Below are 24,093 nucleotides of genomic sequence, written 5' to 3' on the forward strand. Positions count from 1 at the left end.
CGCCGAGCCCGTCGGCGAGCGTAGGCGTGGCGCCTGCTGGGTGGCCACTCCGGGTGGAGGGCAGCAGGGTGCACGGACGTGCCGGGCGGAGAGGCACCCGACACAGGGGCACTCACACGGCAGCACACCTCGACACAGCAGCTTAACTTTTTGGTGTCAAAATTAACCTTTCCTCCCAAATGTCCCATTTTGGTGCTGACTTTAAGTTGCTAACCTGCTGGGCACCTATACGTTTCCCATGGAGTCGAAAGTGGGGGTCGTCCTCCCCGAGGGCATCTGAGTACCCCCAGAGCATGGCTGCCGATCAACAAGTTAATGTCCCCAAGTGCAAACTTTCCCTCTTTTCGGTAAGGTTTCTCTGCAGACCCCAATTTTTATGGAACTGTTCTTGCTGAGTAAAAAGAAATATGTAAGCAGGTCACAGAAGTCACGTGCATCTGTCTCACAAACACCGCGTGAACGTCCTGACGTGAACAAGAAAGGTTACCTATGGATGCGAAGAAGATGATAACCAGGAAGTCACGGATGGGCTCGATGTAAGACACGACCTCCTCAGTGACCATGTGGCCTTGGGAAGAGATGAGCGCTCCGGCCAGGAAGCAGCCCAGCTCCATGGAGATGTCCAGCAGCTCCGTGACCTGGGCGAGAGGGGAGGGCCGCCTGTCACTCACCAGTGCCACCAGGGCATCTCCGGCCAGGGGCGGGCTCACGCCCAAAGGCATGGCGCCGTCACAGCAAAGGCCCCTCTCCAAGTCCCCAGAGGGGCCTCTGTGGGGACGAGCTGAGACACGCACAGCAAGCGAACATTAGTTGAACCTACCATAAAGGGAGAAAAAAAAATTAAAATATTTGAAACAATCATTCAAAGTTTTGAATGGCAATATTTTCAAAAACTTATTTTAAATATTTGTGGTAAATTTTCTTTACCTTGACTCAGTGAATAGCCCAACTATGGCAATAAAACACGTATTAATGTAAAAACCGTCCCCGTTTCCACCTGAAAGCACGTAGAGAAAGCGGACAGTGACGAGCGATGCCCGGAGAGAACAGGACCCCAGAGGGAAGCGCCAGCGCGTTCCGCGGGCCGGACGTGGTACAAGTCAGGGTTTGTCGGGCTCCTAATGACAGTTGTTAAACGCAAAGCTTCGGGTGGACTTCTTCGCGAGGTGTTACTGACACAAAACAACTTGAAAGAAGTAGACGTTTCTTATTCTGAGGAAGTAAAACCACACACAGAAGCCCGCAGCCAACAGAAAGAACATTAAAGAAACACGCTTCACAACCGCCAAAACACACCCAGCACGCGGGACAAGGCCCACAAGAGAACGCACGACCCTCACGCCAAACACCAGAGGGCTCTGCTGAGAAAACGCACGAGAGCCAGGGCGCGCAGGGTGCGCTCACAAGCAGGAGGCTCGCAGCCGTGAATGCACGAGCGCTCCTGCCACGGGCCCCGAGGCCCCGCAGTGGCGTGTGAAAACTGACAAGCTGAATCCAAAACCTCACGCGGATGCTGGGAAGACCGTGAAGACAGCCGGACAACCTGGACCGAGAAGGCTGCCGGGCACAGCGCCACCATGTAAGAGCAGGTGAGCCAGCAAGGGGACAGAGCGGAGAGTCAGAAACACACCGGCACCCGCATGCTCGTGCTCACACACTCACCCACACACTCGTGCTCACACACTCACACAAGCACATGTACACAATCACATACATGCACGCTCACACCCATGCACTCATGCTCACTCACGCAAGCACACGTGCACTCACACCCACACACTTGTGCTCGCATTCATGCACACTCGCGCTCACTCACGCAAGCACACGTACACAACATATACTCATGCACGCTCACACCCACGCACTCATGCTCATGCACATGCACGCTCGCACTCACACTCATGCTCACTCACGCAAGCACACGTGCACTCACACCCACACACTTGTGCTCACATTCACGCACACTCGCACTCACTCACACAAGCACACATACACACTCGCATGCTCCCACCCACGCACTCGTGCTCACACTCATACACACTCATGCAAGCACACTTACTTAATCACACACTCTCATGCACACTTGCACTCACACTCATGCACTCACACACCTCTTGGCTTCTGACAAGGTGACCCTGTGCCCCAGGGTGGCATGGAGAGAACACGGATTCGTGTCCACAGCCCTATGCCATGTGCTCTACGTGCCTCCAGACAGACACAGATCCAATGAGAAAAGCAAAGCAAAACGTCCCAGAAGACGACACGGTGCCTTTGGACCAGGGGAGGCAAAGACCAACGCAGGACCGAAAGAGTGCTATCCATACAAAATTCGAAACTTAGAGTACATGAAAATTAAGAACTTCTGGTTATTAAAAAATGCCATGAAGAGAGTGAAAAGTTAAGTCACAGACTGGAAGATATTATCAAAAATATACGGAACATAGAATTTCAGCCATAAAAGGAGCCAGTACAGAAACACGCCCGCATGGATGGACCTTTAGGGGATGCCACGTCAGAGCGGCAGACACACAGGCTAGTCCGTGCGAGCAGAAAGCAGGGCAGCGGTTACTACGGGATGGGGGACAGGCGGGACTGGGAGATCCGGGGTCTCTGGGGGGGGACAGAAATGTTCCTGCTGTGGCGATGGTCGCACGGTGCTGTGAACGTGCTGAAAACCACTGCCTTGTACACTTTAAAAGGGTTAAAACGGCTGATTTTGTTACAGGAATTTCATTTTACTAAAAAGAAAAAAAGACAAAAAATTTGTCAGAATATATAAAAAATTCCTACAAATGAGTAAGAGAAATAACCAACCCAAGAGGCAAATGACCTGAGGGTTGACAGGCTGGCCCCAAGGCGGGTGTCCACACAGCTCGCGAGGGAACCGCGAGTCCAGCCCCGAGGAGGCACCGCTATCACCCACCCAGCAGAGCGGCTGAGGCCGCCCCGGGCCGGGGGAGGGCGCGGAGACCCCGGCTCGTTACCGGTTGCCCCGTGCACACCTCCGGCCAGCAAGCCGACTCCTATCCCCCGCCCCCCACCGTGAGCATGCGGGAGCGCAGGGACAGCCGCTTTCCTCACGAGAGCCCCGAATGGGAACCAACCCTAATACCCAACCGCAGAGAGGACGCACCGTGACGCCCAGGGACACCTCAGGCAACGACAGCGCGCGCGCGAGCTGAGACCATCTGATCAGCAAGATGCCCGGCACCGACCGCGCGTGGGGCCCTAGCAGCTGCTCGGGGAGGGAACCGAGCCCATGAACGCGGAACCACTTGAACTTGCAGCCGCTGCGAAGACAGCGTGGAAGGCATGCAGACAACACAATTTTGCCGGATGTTATTTTCAAAGAGAAAAATACTCCAGAATGGCTAAAGCAATGTAAAAAAAAAATAAGTCACACACATGAGCAGCTTTGAGCAAAAGCAAATCTTAAGACTTCTCCCAAGATTATAAAACACTAGTAGACAATTAAATCATATACGACATATATGAGGAAATAGTTCTTGTTAATTTCCTCTAAATTAAAATTAACCTTTCAAAATTAACCTTTTTATTTTGAGCTAAGTGTAGATTCACTTGTAGTTGTAAGAAACAATCCAAGGAGATCTCATGGACCCCTTGCTCGGCTTCCCCAGTGGCGGCATCTTGCTAAGTCAGGCATGAGATCACAGCCAGGATAAGGACCCAACACAGTGAAGACACGCGCAACCTTCTGTCACAAGGATCCCCCCCCCAATGCCTCGCAACCGGCAATCTTCCATTTCTGAAATTTTATCATCATAAACGTCACATAAATGGAATTACACAGTATGCGACCTTCGGGACTGGCTTTTCCTGCTCAGGATAATTCTCTGGAGATTCATGTGCCGGTTGTTTTAAACCTGGGTGGTCTTCGCTGGTGTGGACGGACCACAGCTGGTGCAGCCAGGCACCTGCTGAAGGACATCTGGGTGGTCTTTGGCTGCTACGGATACAGCTGCTGTGAGCATTCACATGTGAGCTTCCGTGTGAACCCGAGGCTTCACTTCTCTGGGGCCCGTGGTGAGGAGCACAGCTGCGGGGCTGTAGGTGACGCTGGTACCGCGAACTGTTTGTGGGGGTCTAACAGCACTCCCCCCATTCTCTCACAAGAAGCACATCCTTTAAATAAGGAGAAGGCTGCTTCTAAAAGGAACCTTCTATTTTCATTTTCAACTTTTTACATTATAGCAAGTTACACTGCTGACCAGCTTTGTCCTCATCGAATAGAACTAAAAATGGTTTTAAACTGTTAATCTGACTTCAGATCCAGAGTTGTTTGGAAGTTTAAGACAGTGTAATGCTGGTGATGCTGGCAATCCACGTGGCTCTCAAGGCCACCCAGACCACCTGCAGTGCCACGCTTGAGGTGCGATTTCAGCAAAGTGCGTAAGAGGATGGGAGCAGGGCGCCCGGGTGGCTCAGTCGGTGAAGCGTCTGCCTTCGGCTCAGGTCATGATCCCAGGGTCCTGGGATCGAGCCCCGCATGGGGCTCCCTGCTCAGCGGGAAGCCTGCTTCTCCCTCTGCTCCTCCCCACTGCTCATTCTCCCTCTCGTTCTCTCTCAATAAAAATAAAATCTTAAAAAAAAAAGTATGGGAGCAAACAGGTTTAGCTTGCTGTACTAATACTGAGGGGGTAGGGTGATGACTGGACAGAAAATAAAAATACGACCATGTGATTCAAATATTTTAACTATTATTGAAATAAAAAGATAAAGAACTGATCATAAGCTTTCAGTGAACAAATTACAAGTCAGAGTATATAAATAACAGGTATTTTGAGAATTACCATTAACATTAAAAAGATGAAAGCAGAGATTCCTAAGATAAGGATTTCTTTGTTCCCTTTGCTTTCCACGTGCAGTTTCCGATAATATGGTCCAATGAGGTAAGTCTTTATAACAAGACACAGAAGAAAAGCAGCAGCTAGTGAGAAGAGGATCTGACCGACCAAAGCCAGGATCCGCAGGGTCTCCATGACAACACTAGGAGAGAAGAAACGAATGTCATTTCACCTCCGAAACACATTTCCCTAACTAACACCCCATAAAATGGGCTTTCACTCGTTTTTCTTTGATATGTTACAAAATAAGTTTCCCAAATCACATTTTTATTTCCAAACACTAAAAACCTATCAATCACATTAATTCTAAGTAACTTGGTTCAATTTAAGTTATCTGAATCGAATATGGAAGTGGCTGCTTTGCCGTCAGCTGTGAAACAAACACATCTTACAGAGTATGAGGACTCCTGGCCGCCGCTCAAACAGCTCCGTGACTGTAACAAAATCCCTCACCAGGAACTAACGCCCACTGGGAATTCCTCCTGAGGCAACTGTCACCCCACAAGCTCCGCACTGACGGCACGGAGACAGAACCCCAGCGACCCGCAGCAAAACAGCTCCTCGTGGCCGAGCCAGAACTCCGCATTTTGTGTCTGTTTAGTCTCAGAGAACAGGATTCTGTCCGAAGCTCTTTTTAGAATATGCTATTTACCTCGCAGAACAAATTCTTAAGATCGCAGTCAAAAACTTTAAGAAAGGCACTATTGCATGTTTAGAGTATTTACAATGAGTATACGTATTTTTTTATTTAATTAGTTTTTAAAAACTTAGTTCTCCATCATATTTAGGAAACTTATCTAGTCTAGAATTCTGGTTTAAAAGTTCCCAATGGAAGAATACAGATCTGATTACTAGGAGAGGATGCATCACTGCAGTCAAAGCCTGAAGTAGCAGCCGTGCCACACGACTGATCACGTGGGGGGAAGGCTCCACGCGGGTTCACCAAGAGGGAGGCAGGCGTGTGGACCTGGGGTCTGCAGCCCTCGCAGGCCTGCACAGAGCGAAGCAGGCTGGGTCCACCTCACTCCCCGGCCAGTCTTCCCACCCCATTCATGCGGTACCTGCCCTGGGCCCGGCACCCCACACTCCTCCCCGAGATGCCGTCACCTCCCCACAAGGCTGCACTAACCTAATTGGTCTCGTGATGCTCCAGAGGCCAGAACCACCCTGGCAATACCAGACAAGCCCAGGCCTCCTGGCCCAGTGCAACTGCCCCCTGCCGCACCCACAGCAGCCTCTGTTCTCTGGAGGCCCACCTTCCCTCTGGCGGCAGGACCTGTGCACCAGGCCCCCACCTCGGGGGCTCCCCGCCACCCCATGGCGCCCTCTGTGTTTCCGACTCAGAGGCCCTGCCAATGTGACGTGGCCGTCCATTGTCCGCCACTCCTCACCCTACTCCGGTCCTCTGCACACTTACCTGACCAGAGCCCTTCCGGTGACCGCTCATGCACTCACTGCTCATTATCCTCCCCAAACACTCGGCTCACCTCTCTGCCCTGAGCACTGGAGCTGCGCCCTATCACCCCACTTTTGAAAGGGTCTGCAGTCTGATGGGTAGAAGATGCCTCCTGCCTTATGTGGCAGCGTGAGCATCTTCCATTTGCTCATTTCTAGGTTCGCTGCTCACCTATTTTTTAACTGGGCTATTCAAAGTTTTCTTACTAATTTGTAGATCTTTATGAAGTAAGAAACTTAACTCTCTTTAATGTGTTTACAAATACTTTTCCCATTTGTTTTTGGCCTGCTTACAAAATGTGTACCTGCACATTTGAGAGCACGTGTGCACATGTGTGCGCACACCTGTGTACTTATGTACTTACAAGCACGTGTGTATGTGTATACTCAAATACCCACAGTATAAAACTTTCATGCAGTAACACTGATCACTTTTCCTGTCCTTTATGGCTTCTGGAATTTCTGCTCTACTCGAAGCCGAGGGCCCCCATCTTCAATATTATAAACAAATCCATCCATACTTTCTTCTAGAATTTTCATGATCTTGCAAGATTTAATAATTTAAATCACTATTTTTAAAAAGTATTCTTTAGGGACACCTGGGTGGCTCAGTTGGTTGAGCGTCTGCCTTCGGCTCAGGCCATGATCCCGGGGTCCTGGGATCCAGCCTCGCATTGGGCTCCCTGCTCAGCAGGGAGCCTGCTTCTCCCCCTCCCTCTGCCTCTCCCTCTGCTTGCGCACGATCTCTAAAATAAATAAATAAATCTTTAAAAAAGAAAATAAAGTGCACACTTCAGTGGTTTCTAGTATGCTCACTGAGGTGTGCGCCCACCACCACCGTCTGTTTCAGAGTGTATTTACCATCCATCAGCGCTCCTGACAGCCACTGATCTACTTCCTGTCTGTGGATTTGCCTGTTCTGGACGCTTCACATAAGTGGGATCACATGATATGTGGCCTGTGTGTCTGCTTCCTTCATAAGCGTGATGTCATCGAGGTTCGTGGGGTTGTACGTGGCCTGTGTCAGGGCTCCATCCCTTGCCCCACGGCTGAACATCCCAGTGTGGTCGCAGCACTCTATCCAGTCAGTAGCTAATGGACATGTGAGTGTCCGCTTTTCTGCAATTATGAATAAAGCCGCTATGGACATTCATACACAAGTTTCGTACTTTTTATTGTGGTAAGATATTGATAACATAGAATTACCACTTTAACCATTTTAAAGTATGTAACTTGTGGCGTCAAGGATGTAAACCCTGTTGTGCTACCATCACCCCCACACACAGGCTTTTATGTGGACAGATGTCTTCACTTCTCTTGGGTAAACACCTTGGACTGGAACAGTTGAGTCTTTGGGCAACTCTATTAACCTTTTGAGGAATACTGTGTATGATCTGACTCCATTTTTTACAGATTAACATAATACAGAACATCTTTTCTACATCATTAAAACTATTATGTCTCATGGCTAAAGTGGAATAATATCAATAGGATCAATACACATACTAGATTTTTTAATTGGAAAAATAGAAAACTTCCCAAAGCTTCCTGAGACATGTCCTACGGTGACAGTTATACCTGCAGCTCTTTGTGGAGGCTCTGCTTCCCATTTGGTAAGGAGACTCTCACCTCTACAGGTCATAATTTACTGTACACTTCTTAAATAGAACGCCAATGATTTTCAACTAAAGTTGCAAATCTTCCTTTGCTGTCCAAATTTTCTTCAGTTACTTATACTGAAAATCTGTAGCCAGAAGGAAAAAGAACTGGCTCTGAGTTATAGGTTGTGACGAGAAGTGTTACTTTTCTGATAGTTAAAAAAAACTGAATCAGAGGAAAATGACAAGAGGGCCCTCTCAATAAACTGACTAACAGTTCTATCCACCAGGTGGTGACCTAGACCCTCTGCAGGATTCTCTCCTGCAACCTTCACACAGCCCATGAGGCAGATACTATTTCCATACCATCCCCACTGTTTTTTTTAAGATTTTATTTTTTAAATAATCTCTATACCCAACGTGGGGCTCGAACCCCCACCCCAAGATCACGAGTCACATGTTCCACGACTGAGACAGCCAGGCGCCCCACCCCATCCCCGTTTTCAGGGAGAAAACTGAAGCCTAGAGATTGCAAGGCTGGTAAGTGGCCAGTGCTGGAGCTCCAGGGCCTGAGCCTTAACCTCTGGAAATCTCAGTTCAAAAGCTATTCATTTCTTCTACTTTCCCTGCCAGGCAGAGAAAAGATCTTAATCATTTTAGGATTGCTGAAACTTAATATAACATCTGGCAAAAGGTAAACATCAAGGTGAATCTTATTAGAATTATCTGACAAAGATTTTAAGCAGCCATCAAAAATAGGATTCAACAGTAATTAAAAATTCTCTTGAAAGAAATGCAAATATAGAAAATCTCAGTAAAGAAACAGAAGTCATAAAAAGGAGGACCAAATGGAAATCATACAACCAAACAATATACAGTTGACCTTTGAACAACATGGGGGTTGGGGGATACTAACCGTCTGCACAGGCAAAAATCTGCATATAATTTTTGACTCCCCCTAAAACTAATAGCCTACTATTGACCAGAAGCCTTACTGATAACACAGTCGATTAACACATATTGTGTGTATGAATTATATATTATATTCTTACAATAAAGTTGGTATAGGAAAAAATATGGTATTAAAAAGTTATAAGGAAAATAAAATATGTTTACAGCACCATCCTATGTATATCCGTGGACCTAGCATTGTTCATTCGTCAACTGTAATAACAAAAATAAAAATCTTGCTGGGTGGGTTAAATAGAGTGAAGAAAGAGGACAGAATCTGTGAACTTAAGGACAGATTAACAGAATTTACCTGGTCTGAACAACAGAGAGAAAATAGGAAAAAAAAAAAGTCATTTCAGAGGCCTGTGGGACATAATAAAACCTCTGGAGTCTTAGCAGGGGACAGCATGTGGGACTGAAACAATATTTGAGGAAACAATGGCTGAAAAATCCTAAATTAGTCAAGAGACACAACCCTACAGATTCAAGAAGCCAAGCAAACTCCAAATAGGATACACCCAGAGTGTTACGGATTGAATGTACCGCTCCCCCCTCCATTCCTATGTGAAGTCCTGACATGATGGTGTTAGGAGGAGGGACCCCCGGAAGGTGATTAGGATTAGGTGGATCACGAGGCTGAGGCCCTGAGGTGGGGTCAGTGCCCTCATCATAAAAGACCAGAGACCTTCTGTGCTGCGCACCCTCTGCCACGTGAGGACACAGCAAGAGGACAGCTGTGTGAAAGCGAGCTCTGGTCAAGAACTGAATCTGCCAGCACCTGATCTCAGACATCCAGCCGCAAGACTGTGAGAAAATTTGTCTGTGGTGTTGTTAGAGGAGCTGAACCAATGAAGACACCAAGATGCACCACAGTTAGATTTCTGAAAACTAAAAACAAAGAATGAATCTTAAAAACAACCAGTGAGAAACTACTCCTTTAAGTGAGTAATTCTCTGTAACTTGTGTTTGGAAAAAACACAAATTTGAATGGCAACCAATTTCTCATTGAAGCCATTGGGGGCCAGAGAAGTAGCACATTTTTCAAGTGTTGGAAGAAAAGAACTGTCAACTGCAAAATCTGTATCTTGTGAAAATGTCCTTCAAGAATGAGGGGAGATAAAATGTTCTCAGATGAAGAAAAACTATGAGAATTTGACACCAGAAGCAGACTAACTATGAAAGAATGACCAAAGAAAAGTCCTCAGACAGAAAAGAAATTATAACAAAGGAGATCTTGAACTCAAGGAAGCAAGTAAGAATAAAAGAACTGGTGAAAATATAATAGATAATCCTCATGAGTTTAAAAATCCTATTCGATTATTGAAGCAAAGTTAATAAACCCATCTGATATGGTGCTCAATATAAGTAGGGAAAATACAACAATTATATTTAAAAAGTAGGGAGAAGAAAGGGAACTAAATGGAAATAGGGTTCCTACATTTCACAAGAACAGGTGAAGTGTCGACGGCAGCAAGCTGATTATGGTAACGTGTGTACTGCAGTGCTTAGAGTAGCTACTAAAGTAACTATACAAGGTAATACACTCAAAAACATGCAATCCTTAAAAATATGCAAGTAACCCACAAGGAGGTAAGAAAAACGTAAAAGAGGAACAAGAAACAGAGAAGACAAATAACAAAACAAGAGACTTAAGTCCTAACATCAATATTTACCTTAAATGCAAATGGTTTCAACACTAATTAAGACAGAGTGGATTAAAAAAACATCATTAGCAATACCTTGTCTATATGAAACTCATTTCAAATACAATGGCATAAACAGACTGACAGTAAGAAGATGGAAAAGACAGACCACTGTAGACATTAATAAAGAACAAGCAGGACTGGCTATATTAATATCAGATAAAGTGAATTTTAAAATAAGGAAAATCACTAGAAATAAAAGAAATACTACATAAGATAACAAGATCTATCTACCCGGAAGACAAAATGTATGCACCAAACAAAACAGCCCCAAAATACATAAAGCAAAAGCTGATAGAGCTAGAAGAAGAGATAGACAAATAAACAATTATAATTGGGGATGTTAATAACCACCTTCCTCAACAATTGTTGGAACCACAGCAAGAATTGAGAAAAACTGAACAATGCAGCGAACAAACAGGATTTGACAAAAAAAAAAAACTCCACTCAACATCAGAATACACATTTTGTTTTCAAGTGACTTGGGAGCACTTATCACAGACCATATCTGAGGCCACAAGACAAACCTCAACAAATTTAAAAGATTTAAAATCATACAAAGTGTGTTTGTTTTGTGACCACAGTGGAATCAAACTAGAAATCAGTAAGATAAAAGACAACAGGAAAATCTCCATAAACACTTGGAAATTAAGCAACAGATTTCTAAATAATCCATGGGTCAAAGAGGAAGCATCAAAGGAAATGTTTTACATTAACTGAGCTGAATGAAGATAAAAATACAATGTATCACAATAAAAGAAATGCAGCTAAGAGTGTTGCAAGGAAAATTTGTAGCGCTAAGTACAGTAGAAAAGAAAAAAGGTTTCAAATCAATAATCTACATTCACAGCACAAGAACCTAGAAAAATATAAGAGCAAAATAAACTCAAAGCTAAGGGGGAAAAAAGGAAAGGAGGAAGGGAAAAGAATAGGGGGGGAAAAGGGTAGAAGCCAATGAAATTAAAAACAGAAAAACAAAGAGAAAAACTAATAAAACAAAGAGGTGGTAATTTGAAGCAATTAATAAAATTGCCAAACCTCTAGAAAGACTGACAAAGAAAAAGAGAGAGAAGATGCAAGTTACCAACATGAGGAGCAAAACAGATCCTGCAGACATCAAAAGGATGATAAAGGAACATTATAAACAATTCTACACATATAAATTTAACAAATGAAATGGAATGGACCAACTCTGAAAAACCAAGCTACCACAACTCAACAAAATGTAGTAGATAATTTGAATAGCCTTATTAACCACTAAGCAAATTGAATTTGTAATTTAAGAAAAATCTCCCAAAAGAAATCTCAAGACCCAGGTGGTTTCACTAGAGAATTCTACCAAATATTTAAGGAAGAATTAACAGTTTTATACAATGTTTTCCAGAAAACAGAGAGAGAAGGAACATGTCCCAAATCATGTTATGAACCTCGAATTATCCAAATAAAAACCAGAAAAGGAAATTACCATAAAAGAAAGCTACACATCAATACCTATCGTGAACTCAGACATAAAAATTCTCAACAAAATATTAGCTAATTGTATAAAATGTATAAAAAGAATTATATACCACAACCCCTGCAAGGTGGGATTCATTCTAGGTATTCAAGGCTGGTTTGACTTTCGATGTAATCCACTGTATCAACTGGCTAAAGAAGAAAAATCATACAATCGTATCAACAGACGTGGAAAAAGCTTTTGACAAAATCCACCATGCACTAACAATAAAAACTCTGAGCAAACTCAGAAGGGAATTCCTTAAATTGATAAAGAACATCTACAAAAAACCCCACAGTGAACATCACATTTGATGGCGAAAGAGTGGATGCCTTCCCTCTAAAATGAGGAAAAAGGCAGGAACATCCACTCTCATGTTACTCAACAAAGTACTGGAAATGCTAGCCAGTGAAGCAAGGTAAGAAGAAATAAAAGGCATATAGATTAGAAAGGAACAAATAAATTAAATGACAGATCTCGGCATTTCAAGGTGGTTCCAAAAGAAATTTCAAAAAAGTCTATTAACTTGTGACCTACGGTATCATCACTGCGAGACATGAAATAAATAAATGTAGCATCTGGAAACACTCAAAGCCCAATATTTATATGCACATAGTATATTTGCTTAAAACAAACTCAAGCTTATAGTCCTAACCCATGTGTAATTTACCTTTAAATTTTATGAGGCTCCTTACATTTTCCAAGTGATTTATTTTCTGGCTGGTGTTCTTGTAATAGGTTCTATACACCATGTAACCTATGACTTTCTGGATACATTTATTTTTCCACTTTTCAATTTGACTTCTCTCTGCACATGAACCTAAGCAAGTGCAGTTCAGGTTTTGGTATTATTTTATTGGAAGAAGGGAAAGAAGGATCAGGTGAAATGGTAACGGTGGAGACACTGACAATGATAAATCCCCACAATGATGGTGAGCATGCACGCTCATGCACACGCACAATCACATACATGCACACACGCAATCACGCACACAATACTAACAATGATAGATCCCCACAATGATGGCGTGCATGCATGCTCACGCACGTGCACAATCACATACATGCGCACACGCAATCACACACATGGTCACACACACACACACCCCATGTTCCAGGCACTGTTCTAAGCACTTTTATATTGTAACCCATTTAATCCTAACTACTCTGTTAGGGAGTGACCTCACCCTCACTTTCTAGATGACAAAACTGAGGAAGAGTGAGGTTAAATAGCTTGCCCAAGGTTGACGGAGCTGGAGCCCGGGCAGCTACACTCCAGAGTCTAAGCTCTCAGTCTGCGCCACACAGGCTCTGAACATCTCTTCAGAAAGAGGCATTAAATAGCATTTTTATAAACAGATGATGGGAAACTAGAAGCCCAGACTGTGCGATGAAGCCACGTGGCACACTGACCTGGAGTAGGCACCTGCTGCAGCTTGGATAAGGGTGGGCATGCCAGCTATGAACAAGCCCAGCTGCACGTCCTGCACGACGAGCATCCCAAGCAGCACCGCGCTGTAGTCGATGTCACCTGCTGGAGGAAAAACCTGTCAGTAGCACAGGTTTATAATAATTTAAAGTGTCCCAAGTCAAAATACAATCGTTGCGCACATTTCCAAAATAATTCAAGTAATTTTGATACTTTAACAGAGTATAGACTTTAAAATCTCTGAGAGCAAACACTGAAACATCTTAAACATTAAATAACTTTTTGTAAAGAAAATCTCGTTTATTTCATTTCTACTATCGTTTACTTATATAATTACAGAAAAAATGCCATCATAAAAAGAAGGCTTGGGACGTGACTATGACGGGCCTGGACAGCCAATTTCACTCTGCGTCCCCAGAACATAGGAAGCAGCCTTCATGTCCAGCCTTTATGGCTCCGCTAAGCTATTCGGGAGACCTGGCCTCGCCCCCTTCTGGTCGCACCTCCAGCCCACTATCACCGCTACACTGAGCATCTGTCCCTGAGACAAACACAGATCTGCTAGAGAAACACGGGCTCACCAGGTGGACGAACAGAAAGGTAGTACCCAGGGCTGCCTGAAGGGACGCCGCCACTCCTCCACAAAGACAACAGAACACGGAGACCATTTTCCCCAACTCAATGCGTCACGTGGGCCTCCGACATCTCCATTTCCAACCAGCAGTTCTGGCTTTGGACCGAACTTTTTTTTTTTTTTAAGATTTTATTTGTTTAATTTGAGAGAGAGAGAGTGAGGGAAAAAGCACAAGTAGGGGGGAGCGGCAGAGGCAGAGGGAGAAGCATGCTCCCCGCTGGGCAAGGAAGCCCAAAGCGGGGCTCGATCCCAGGACCCTGAGATCATGACCTGAGCCAAAGGAAGACAATTAACTGGCTGGCCACCCAGGTGCCCCTGGACCAAACTTTCAAAGGTGTTTCTAAACACTTAATTGTCATGTTCCTCACCCCCAACCCCGTAAAATAAGCTTTTTTTTTCCTTAAACAAAAAAAAAAGCTACTCGTAAGAACAGATATTTAAAGGCCAATCTAATAGGCGTAACCTTATGGAAAAGAAAAAGAATGAACAAACCAAATAAAATAAAAATCCCTTATCACCAGAGCAAAAGTCACACTTGATCCTTCCAGGAGGCTTCTTTTATTTTCCACGCAGTTAAATTTTTGGTGAACAGAGTATCTTGCCTTAGTTCTTACACCATTCTGAACGGATAATCCCATCAGGTTGTTACTGCGTCCTTGGGGGTTGGGCATCTTAGTAGGCAGGAATCCTTCCCTCACAACAAATAATGGAGGCGTGGGACACTTTCAACAAACACCTCCGCGGGTTCATGACCCCTGACTCTCTTGACCTTGGGAAATCTGCTAGGTCCCGTGCTCGCAATGACACGGCCGTCTTCCTCCCCAAGTCCTCACACAAGATTAAGGTAGTTCAGCCCTGTGCCCAGGAGGGTGCTTCTTCTTGACTTTGAGGAAATACAAAATCTCCAGTCACACCTTACTTTTTAGAAATGGCATTTGACGATACACTGCCAGCATCTTCTAAATGTTTTTTTAAATTCTGTTCTTTGTTCACAGTCCAAGGTCTTAATTCAGCGAGCATGAACTATCTGCCACCAGGGGGCAGGCAACAGGGAACAGGTTCTCAGGAAGCCCCTGCAGAGAAGCAGCTCACTGAGCCGGAAGGGAAAGACGTGGGAGAGACGCGCACCCACCGTAGTGACTGATGGGAAAGGTAAGCGGTACAGTCGAGACCCAGGTGAAAGTAATTACTCAGACTTAACTATTAAAAATTAAAGATACCACTTTCAGTAAAACTGTATTTTGCACTAAGTTTAATTTTTGTGCTTATCACTACTATAGCATTTATTTCTTTCCTCTTTTCTATCCCTTTTATTAAATACTTTAAATGTAAGGAAAATAAAGAATATGATGAATAACCACATACCCATTACCGTGCTTTGCTAAACTGTAAACTTTGGAGACACTGGGTTCAGATTTTTTTTTAAATATTTTATTTATTTATTTGACAGAGAGAGAGAGACAGTGAGAAAGGGAACACAAGCAGGGAGAGTGGGAAAGGGAGAAGCAGGCTTCCCGCAGAGCAGGGAGCCCGATGCGGGGCTCGATCCCAGGACCCTGGGATCATGACCTGAGCCGAAGGCAGTCGTTTAACCAACTGAGCCACCCAGGTGCCCCTGGGTTCAGATTTTTGACAAGAAGTAATAAGACCCTGGAGACAGTATGTACGTTGGTTGCCGTAACAATGGGCAGCAGAGTCCATCGGCAATGGCCTCTAACTTAAAGAAGGCAAGCATGGCATCATTTGCCCAGCGAAAAAGAATGAGTCCTAACCAGAGCTTACTGAAGAGCAGGAACAGGAAATCCGGGAAGTTTTTGATCTCTTTGATGCTGATGGAACTGTGACCATAGATGTTAAGGAACTTAAGGTGGCAATGAGGGCACTGGGCTTTCAACCCAAGAAAGAAGAGATCAAGAAAATGATAAGTGAAATCGATAAGGAAGGGACAGGAAAAATGAACTTTAGTGACAAGGAGTTGGGTGAGAACCTCACTGATGAGGAGCTACAGGAAATGATCGATGAGGTTGACTGAAATGGAGATGAAGTCAATGAGCAGCAGTTCCTGTGCAACATGAAAAAGACCAGCCTTTACTAAAATCAGTCTCTTCTTTTCATATTGTGTGAAACCTGGGTTTTGAGAACCTAAACTGTTTTCTCCTACTGACCTCCCTGTATAACTTTAGTAACAATCTTGAATCTCTTCTAGGTATTTGAAAGTGTTCTTTGACATTTAAGTTCTTTGTAAGGTGACCTGCTGATTGCTTCAATTCCCCAGAGCAAAACAAAAGCACATTAGGGTGGTGAAAAGGGTCTTAAAGCTTTCACCCACCTGCATTTGTCTTGTATCACCTCACTCTTGTCATGCATTTCCACACTGATGCCACCCCAGAACGACTTCTTAGACAAGCACATGTTGTATCCACGCCACCAGAAGCAGGGGCATCTCCTCGATGTTTCTAGTTGTAACTGACACCTGAGTGCCGCTTTCTCTTTTATAAAACCCATGAACTTACTCATGTGCATTTGGATGTGTTTGTGCTGTTTGTTTTGTCTTAAAAATAAAGCTTTTCTTATTTAAAAAAAAAAAAAAAAGAAGTAATAAGACCCTGGAGACACTACGGGTACTAACAGTAAGCCCCCCACCCGCAGCTGGACCCCTCCTGCCACACCCCCAATCACCACCTTAGTTTTCATGCTGATTATTCCCTTGAGGGTTTTTCTGCTTTAACATAATAACATCTATGCATTTGGGAACAACACTGAGTTTATTATTTTGTAATTATAAACTTTATATAATATAGTCAATATTTCTGCAACTTGCTTTTTGTTTTTGCTCACCATTATGTCTGAAAATTATCCATTGCTGATGCATAAAGATCTCTTTTTAAAACTGCTACAGAATACAGCAACTTACCCATTCCCCAATTGATGGGCACTACTCCAAGCATGCTATGATGAACGTTCTAGCACATCTACTGGGAACACCCCCTTCCCTTCCTTGTGTTTTCACGAGGAGATTCCCCTTTATCACCACTCCCGGCCTCCACCCTGGCCGCATGCCCTACCCTGCCCATACTACTCCCACAGACGGACGTGGTCCACCTGGGCAAGGGGACGGCGAGGTCACAGTATGGGGGCCTCTTGCGGGCTTTCCAGAGGAGGACTCTGCGGGTCCACGCAGCATGTGGCTGATAGCAAGTCTCATTCTGGGAACAGGGCCCAAGAGCCACCACCACCACACCTTGTATCACCTTTCATCACAATCAAGCTGCTACCATGACCTCTGGCTGCCTGGCCCTTCGTCGTTCTGTGGGTTCTGAGCACGGGCAGGGGAGGCTGGAGTGACCTACTGACCCCTTGGGCGTCTGGGTCCCACTATCCAATGTACTAGCTTGAAATCTTGAGAAGGAAAAAGGAGGATCTGGGCACCACCACAGCCACGTGTGAAGAGGCAGGGCGGCACCCTCGGGCATGCACTGCTTCTGCTCTCGGGGTGCAGCTTTGAGGACACAGCTTTGCACAATTTCAAACTTTCCATAAATTATATCGGACGAGACGTCTTCTGTATTTTGTATTTCTTCTTCACGGCATAATGATTAATTCATTTTTACATCTGTAGCACTCCAGTAGGTATGAAAACACCATAATTTAACTGCTCGTTGTATTACTAAAGACTCAGATTACTTAAAATTTTTTGCTATCAAAAATAATTGTTTTGGGGCGCCTGGGTGGCTCAGTCGGTTAAGCATCTTCCTTTGGCTCAGGTTATGATCCCAAGGGTCTTGGGATTGAGTCCGCGTCCTGATGGGGCTCCCCACTCAGCAAGCAGTCTGCTTCTCCCTCTGCCCCTCCCCCTGCTTGTGCTCTCTCTCGCTCAAGTAAAATCTTAAAAAAAATAATTGTTTTGAATATTCTTTCACATTTGAAGAGCTTTCTAGGACGTGTCTCTAGAAATGGAAAGTCTGCTTGTGGCAGTGTTCCCCAAAGTGACTGACCCAGCCCCCACTCCCACTGACAGCACGTGAGAGTCCACAGTCCTGCCAACACAGGCACGCGAAGGAGACTCCAGGCCAGCACATGTGACGGGCAGCCCGCACCTGCCTTCCCCTAACCACTGCTGAGCCCTTCTTCACGGTTACTCATCACGCACATCTTCTCTTCCCTGAGTTCTCCACCAGGACGTTTTGCCTATTTTCCAACTGGGTTTCCTTTTGTTTTGATTGTTGTTAAAGTTCTTGATGCGTTCGAAGTATCTCCTCCTTGCACCTCTTATATACATAGCAAATGTCTTCTCCTAATCTGCAGCTTCTAAAAAAACGCTTTTTTTTTTTTAAGATTTTACTTATTTATTTAAGAGAGAGAGAGAGTAGGCACACAGAGGGAGAGAGGGAGAGGGAGAAGCAGACTCCCCACCAAGCAGGGAGCCTGATGCGGGGCTCAATCCCAGGACCCTGGGATCATGACCTGAGCCAAAGGCAGACGCTTAACCGACTGAGCCACCCAGGTGCCCTAAAAAATGCCTTTTTAATAGAAGTTTTACAAGGTTCAATGTGTTCAGGTTTGTCAATATTTTTTTCTTTTGGATTCTGCATCTCGAGTTCAGCGATTCTCTCTACCCTAAGGTCACAGGGTATTTCCCATATTTCTCTCCAGCAGGCTCTGAAGTTCTGCCCTTCACATTGAGGTGTTTAACCCACATTGAGCTGGTTTGTGTGTGTGGCTCAAGGGAGGACTCTGATTTTATTCGTCTGCATGGGCAACTAACTCCCACCCCCAGCAGCCCCCAGGCTCCCGTGCCTGTGCGCACCTGGCTGCCCTGCCCCCTCCTCCCCCATCCGGCCTGGACAGCCGAGCTGCCGAGCACAGGGTAGGACCTCAGGGCTTCGCCATCTGCCGCACGAGCCCCTCACGTCAAGTTGACATCGGCTATTCTCGGCCTTTGCTCTTCAATAAACCGCAGGCTCAGTTTGCCAAGTTTCATGAAAAACCCTGCGAGATTTTTTTACTGGGATAGCTGGGAATTTATAAATTTGGGAGAAACAATGTCTTTATGTATTGAGTCTTTTCATCATGAACATGGGCTCTCTCTTCCATAACATTGTGTACTTTTGTCCTCAAAGGTTACACCTATCTTTTCAGAGATTTATTCCTAAATTATTTTTTGTGGCCATCATAAAGTAAAGCTTTTCTTCCCCCCAAATTACATTTTCTAACGGTCCTGCAGGTGCGACATTTTAGCCTGAGAGTTTAATTATAAATTTCTACAAAGCCCAAGTCTGTCAGTATGTGCACCCACCTCCCAAACCTACAACCCTGTAAATACTCCTACCTTACTACAGTTCAGAGTTTCAGGCTGGCCTTCTACAAAATGAAAAAGCCTTCCTCCTAACAGTCCATACATAAACTACATGAGGCCCTTGTGTGTGAGGTTAATGAAATTTGCCAACCTGGAAACATGCCTGTCCAAGCTCCTTTGCTTTCTTGCATTCCGGTGCTCAGTGCGGGGCTGGATGGGCAGCCATGCTCTCGAGCCTGCGTTGTCTCACGACGCCCTCCCTTCTACCTGCTCCTCGGTGACAACTCTGATGGGCGTCCAGCACCCAGCGCGGTGGAGGTGTGGGATCACCGGTGTCCTCGCACGGGTGTCAAGCCCTCCCCTTTGTCCTTGTACTGGGACATGCCTAGGGTACATTCATTTCCCTGTTTCCTGCTCGGTTCTGGAGTGGTGCGTTCAAGCTAAAGGCTCACATCTTTCTCCAGGTCTGAACGTTACCAGCTGTTTTCTGCCCTCTATTCTTCCAGGGCTTCTACCGAATATACACTGAGCCTCTAGCTCGTCTCCCCGTCTCTTGGCATTCTTTCCTACACCTTCTGTGTATACTGTATTCTATCTTTGTGCCTACTCGAATTGAATAGGCGCGATTCCTTCACTTATGTCTGAGTGCCTCCAGCATGCTCATCTTACGGGGTTATGAGACTTTTCCACATCCTGACATCGGGTTTGTTACGGGTCTCACCCAGCCAGCGACGTCCTCATGCACACTGGCACCCAGTGTGTGGGTCCTTATGGAAGTTGTTGTTTTCATTCTCCTACTTCGCTGAGGCTGCCCCCTTCACCTCCTGTCACTTGGGTCTCGTGAGCGGTGGTCTTAATCACCGGGCCACGGGGACCCTGGGACCCCCACAGACGAGACAACCAGGTAGTCCAGTTCCAATCCAGGAGGCCGCGTCCATGGCCCACGAGTCAGCAGAAGACACCAGATTGTTTATGATGTTCCTCAGCCTCTGGTGCAGAATGCGCGGCGCCAGGCACTGCTGTGCTGCGTGTGGCCGCCGGGGACGCCAGGAGCCCACAGCCACCATCAGGCCCGTGTACAGCAAGGCGGGTCTTACCAGAGAGGCCTGCCCCAGGGCTCTGGTTTTCCCTTTTCATGTGTCCCTCTCATTGCTGTATTGGTGCAGGCAAATATCAGTGTGAAGTTACTACAACATTTCAACCCTGTTTTTTCCTTTTACAAAATAAAAACAAAGCAGTGAACATCACCATAATGAGTTCACATGATGTAAAAAATGGCAGGTGGTCGAAGCGCGGCTGTGCCCCGTGAGACAGCCTGGAATGTCCTCCCCTGAGCTTCTGACGCAGTCGGGCTTCAACACACCCAGTAACGATCAGAGGCCAGAGTCTCACGCACAGAGCTGAAGCTGGTGGTGCCCAAGGGCTGAAGATGCCTTCGATTACCGTACGTTACAGGAGTATGTGAGTCTCCAGCCCCGGCCAGAGTTGGCGCCGTTCTGTTTCAGGCCGCAGGTCGGACGCACTCGGCGACCTCACGTGAGCGCAGCGCTGACTCGGGTGCGGCACGCTCACCTCCTAAACCACCAATTTCCATTTTCCAACATGGATTCATCTCTTTTGAACGTGGTCCTCAAACTATCCTAAATTAACAAGCATGTAAACACCACTTTCTTAGTCCAGTGGAGATTTGGAAAAGCTGAACACCGTGACTGCTAAGCGGGCTCCAAGGACGGAGGCAGAGTTGTAATTTTTCCAGAAGCCCTTCGGAGTGAATTCAAGTCAATGACACACCTAATACTTCAACACATACTTACAGCACATCACCACCTACCTTCTTTTTCACCCCGGGCACTGCCCACGAGGAATCTGGACACCAAGGGTGTGCTCGATAAGGACAAGCAAGTAGAAATAAAGACGCTCTGAGTGGGTCTGATCTGTAAAAGGTGTCCCCATAACAAGCCAAATGCGATCATTAACAGCGTCATATAACACGGTCCTTGTAAGGCTATCTTCCACACCTTCAAAAGAACACATTCGTTTACACACATTAGTGACGACACGCAGAGCACACACTGCGCTCACGGGCCTCCATCTCTCAGGAGGGCGCTCTGCCGTAAACACCCCATCAGCACGATACCCGAAGCCGTGATCTGAACACAGTAAAAACAGTGACCACTCCTGTCGGCTTCCGGAGTGCTCAGTGTTGTCACAGGGACTGAACGCACGCCTCTCTCCGTGTGCACATGTCCGTGCACATATAACCTAATCCTCACAGCACGTCTCCACGGCGGACTTCCCCAGATGAAAGCACGTGGTCCCATGGAAGCCAGCAAGGCTCAGTAATCAAATACCATGAGGCACCTCAGTGTTTCTTACCGCTGTGTTAGACGTGATGGAAAATGTGGAGGAAATCAGGTTGGATGCTAACTCTCCAGGGTTTTCAGCTGTGTTGAGGAGACACGGTAATAAAGACTATCTGACATTCATACAAACAGGAATGGTATATACTGACAAAAGAAATCATCCTGACACTCATCCTATCCTACTGGAAAGCACCTGTTCTTTTCTTCTCGCCCCACACCCTCTCAGGCAAAACCAGCTCCCGCCCCCAAGCCCTCTGGCAAGAACGTGGGGGGGCCCAGAGTGGGGGCAGGAGGGGCTCAGCGCAGAGGCTCTGAGGCCAACTACGCTCAAGGCCCCACAGGCTGGCCAGCCTCGTCGGCGTGTTAACACACCATTCACCTTTCGGTGCTCCGAAGGATGTGGCCTTTTCCTCCCCTGCTCTGCCTCTTGGTGAAAAGCTACCCTTCCCTCAAAATCACAGCACTGTCTTTGGGAATCAGGGCAGCCGGGAGGCTCTTCCTAAGGCTGGGTTCTGATTCCTACCGTGGACCGCCCCACAGCCATAACTGGCTGCCAGGCTGCGTGTCCACCACAGAAGCTTCCAACTTCCCGAAGTGAATTACAAGAGCCTCCCAACACAGCCAAGTCCCAAGCCAAATGGCGGGAGACTCACAGAGGCAACAGAACTGGGGGCTCAGCCCTGAGGGCAGAGCGGTCTGTTCTCTGCCACTCGGCTCTGGCCAACCCAGGCCCCGGTGCTCCTTCCAGAGAAGCCAAGGTCCGGATTCCACACTCCTTACTTCCTGCCCTGGCAGTGGTGATGGCCGTCATGGCTAATAGCCTCCAACAGCTCTCCTCCTTCCTGTCACAGCCAGGACTGGTGGGAGGGCCCGGGAGCACCTGCAGAGCTAGCCACAGCTCCTGGGGAGGCGGCATGCTGGATTTTAAGATTTCCAATTTTTTTTTTTTAATGTTTTATTTATTTATTTGAGAGAGACAGAGATAGTGAGAGAGAGCATGAGCAGGAAAGAAGGGGAGAAGCAGACTCCCTACTGAGCAGGGAGCCCGATGCGGGACTCAATCCCAGGACCTGATCATGACCTGAGCTGAAGGCAGACGCTTCACCGACTGAGCCACCCAGGCGCCCCAAGATTTCCAAGTTTTAGGTAGCCCCTCCTGTAAGCAGCTGGGGCATTCCTGCCCGCAAGGGAGTCCGGAGCTCGGAGCTCAGGCCTGACCCTGTCACTGGCTGGCTGGCTGTGCACCTTGGGCAGGTAATGGTCTCTCTACTCTGCTTCCTCCATCTGTAGACAAAGGCCAGGCTAATGATTTCTGAGGTCGCTACCACACTTTGATGAGGAGGATGGGTATCTGTCAGCCCAAGAAGCACAGCGTGGAGGGGACGATGGTGGGAAATGTGGGCCACGCAGAGCGTCTGGACCACCCTGCACTCCCAGAAACACAGGCCCTCGGGCCACGCATATCAGAGCCTGACTCAGCAAGGGCCCCAGGTAACTCCCCGAGCCAGGTCAGGGCAGGCCCTTTCCAGCTCCATTTTCGCGTCTCTGTCCCAGGGCTTCTGTTCACAACCCTACACGTCCTCCTGAAATCCCAGGGTGGAAGCCCCACGAGGCAGGATCACACAGCTCTGCCCACCACCTCCCATTCCGCAGCCACCAGCGTCCGCAGCAAGGGGACTGAGGGAACGAAGGAGGAGCAAAGGGAGAAGACACAGCTCCCACACAGACAGACCTGGGAGGTGTCACGAGGAAAGCCGAGCCCGCGGGGGGAAGGGAAACAACACAGCCAGGCAGGGACACAGCCACTCAGTGGGACGTGCAGTCAGGGGAGGAAGACTCAGCTTTCCTCAGCGCCAACAGCTAAGAAGTTCCCAGACCTCAGTGCTTGCAAGAGCTTCCAATCAGACCTTCCGGTGATTTCACAGGAGACCTAAGGGGGCCTTCCAGCAATTACTACTTCAAACCCGACCGAGTGGTTTCCCACCAGGACGGGGCACACGGCTGACCCGAGACCATGCTGGCTACTTCCAGCTGGCTCTGGAGCTGAGCCCGAGACTTACGCTGGGGAACAGGAAAGGAAAACAACGTGTCACTTGGTAGTGCCGCTTACTAGGCAGAGATGAATCTGCAAGCCCGCCACGGGGGGCTGACAAGCGAGGATCCATGCCAGAGCGGTCCCGGCTCAACTGAGACAAGGTCACTACATAGGGGCCGGGCCCCCGTTCAAGCGTCCTCCCACTTCTCAGACCACCTCACACGACCTGAAACCGAACCGTGCACACACGTTCACCCTCCTGCGGGTGC

The 24,093-nt window shown here is 46.9% G+C and overlaps 1 protein-coding gene and 1 pseudogene across 2 annotated transcripts in view; one reads left to right on the top strand and one right to left on the bottom strand.

Annotated features, from left to right (window-relative positions):
- The window catches only part of SLC9D1 (solute carrier family 9 member D1), a 48,344-nt gene that overhangs the window by 7,169 nt on the left and 17,082 nt on the right, over positions 1-24,093 (bottom strand). The window contains exons 8-11 of one of the 2 annotated variants that reach the window (XM_036071407.2): positions 21,258-21,444; positions 13,481-13,598; positions 4,812-5,007; positions 488-638 (exon numbers count right to left, since the gene is read on the bottom strand). In XM_036071407.2, the coding sequence (XP_035927300.1) occupies positions 488-638; positions 4,812-5,007; positions 13,481-13,598; positions 21,258-21,444 (652 nt within the window). Of the gene's footprint in view, positions 1-487; positions 639-4,811; positions 5,008-13,480; positions 13,602-21,257; positions 21,445-24,093 lie in introns of both variants that reach the window. The other variant, XM_036071406.2, reaches the window with a different exon arrangement.
- Positions 15,790-16,564, top strand: LOC118522395 (centrin-2 pseudogene; annotated as a pseudogene).

Source organism: Halichoerus grypus, chromosome 4, assembly GCF_964656455.1.
Source record: "Halichoerus grypus chromosome 4, mHalGry1.hap1.1, whole genome shotgun sequence".
NCBI lineage: Eukaryota > Metazoa > Chordata > Mammalia > Carnivora > Phocidae > Halichoerus > Halichoerus grypus.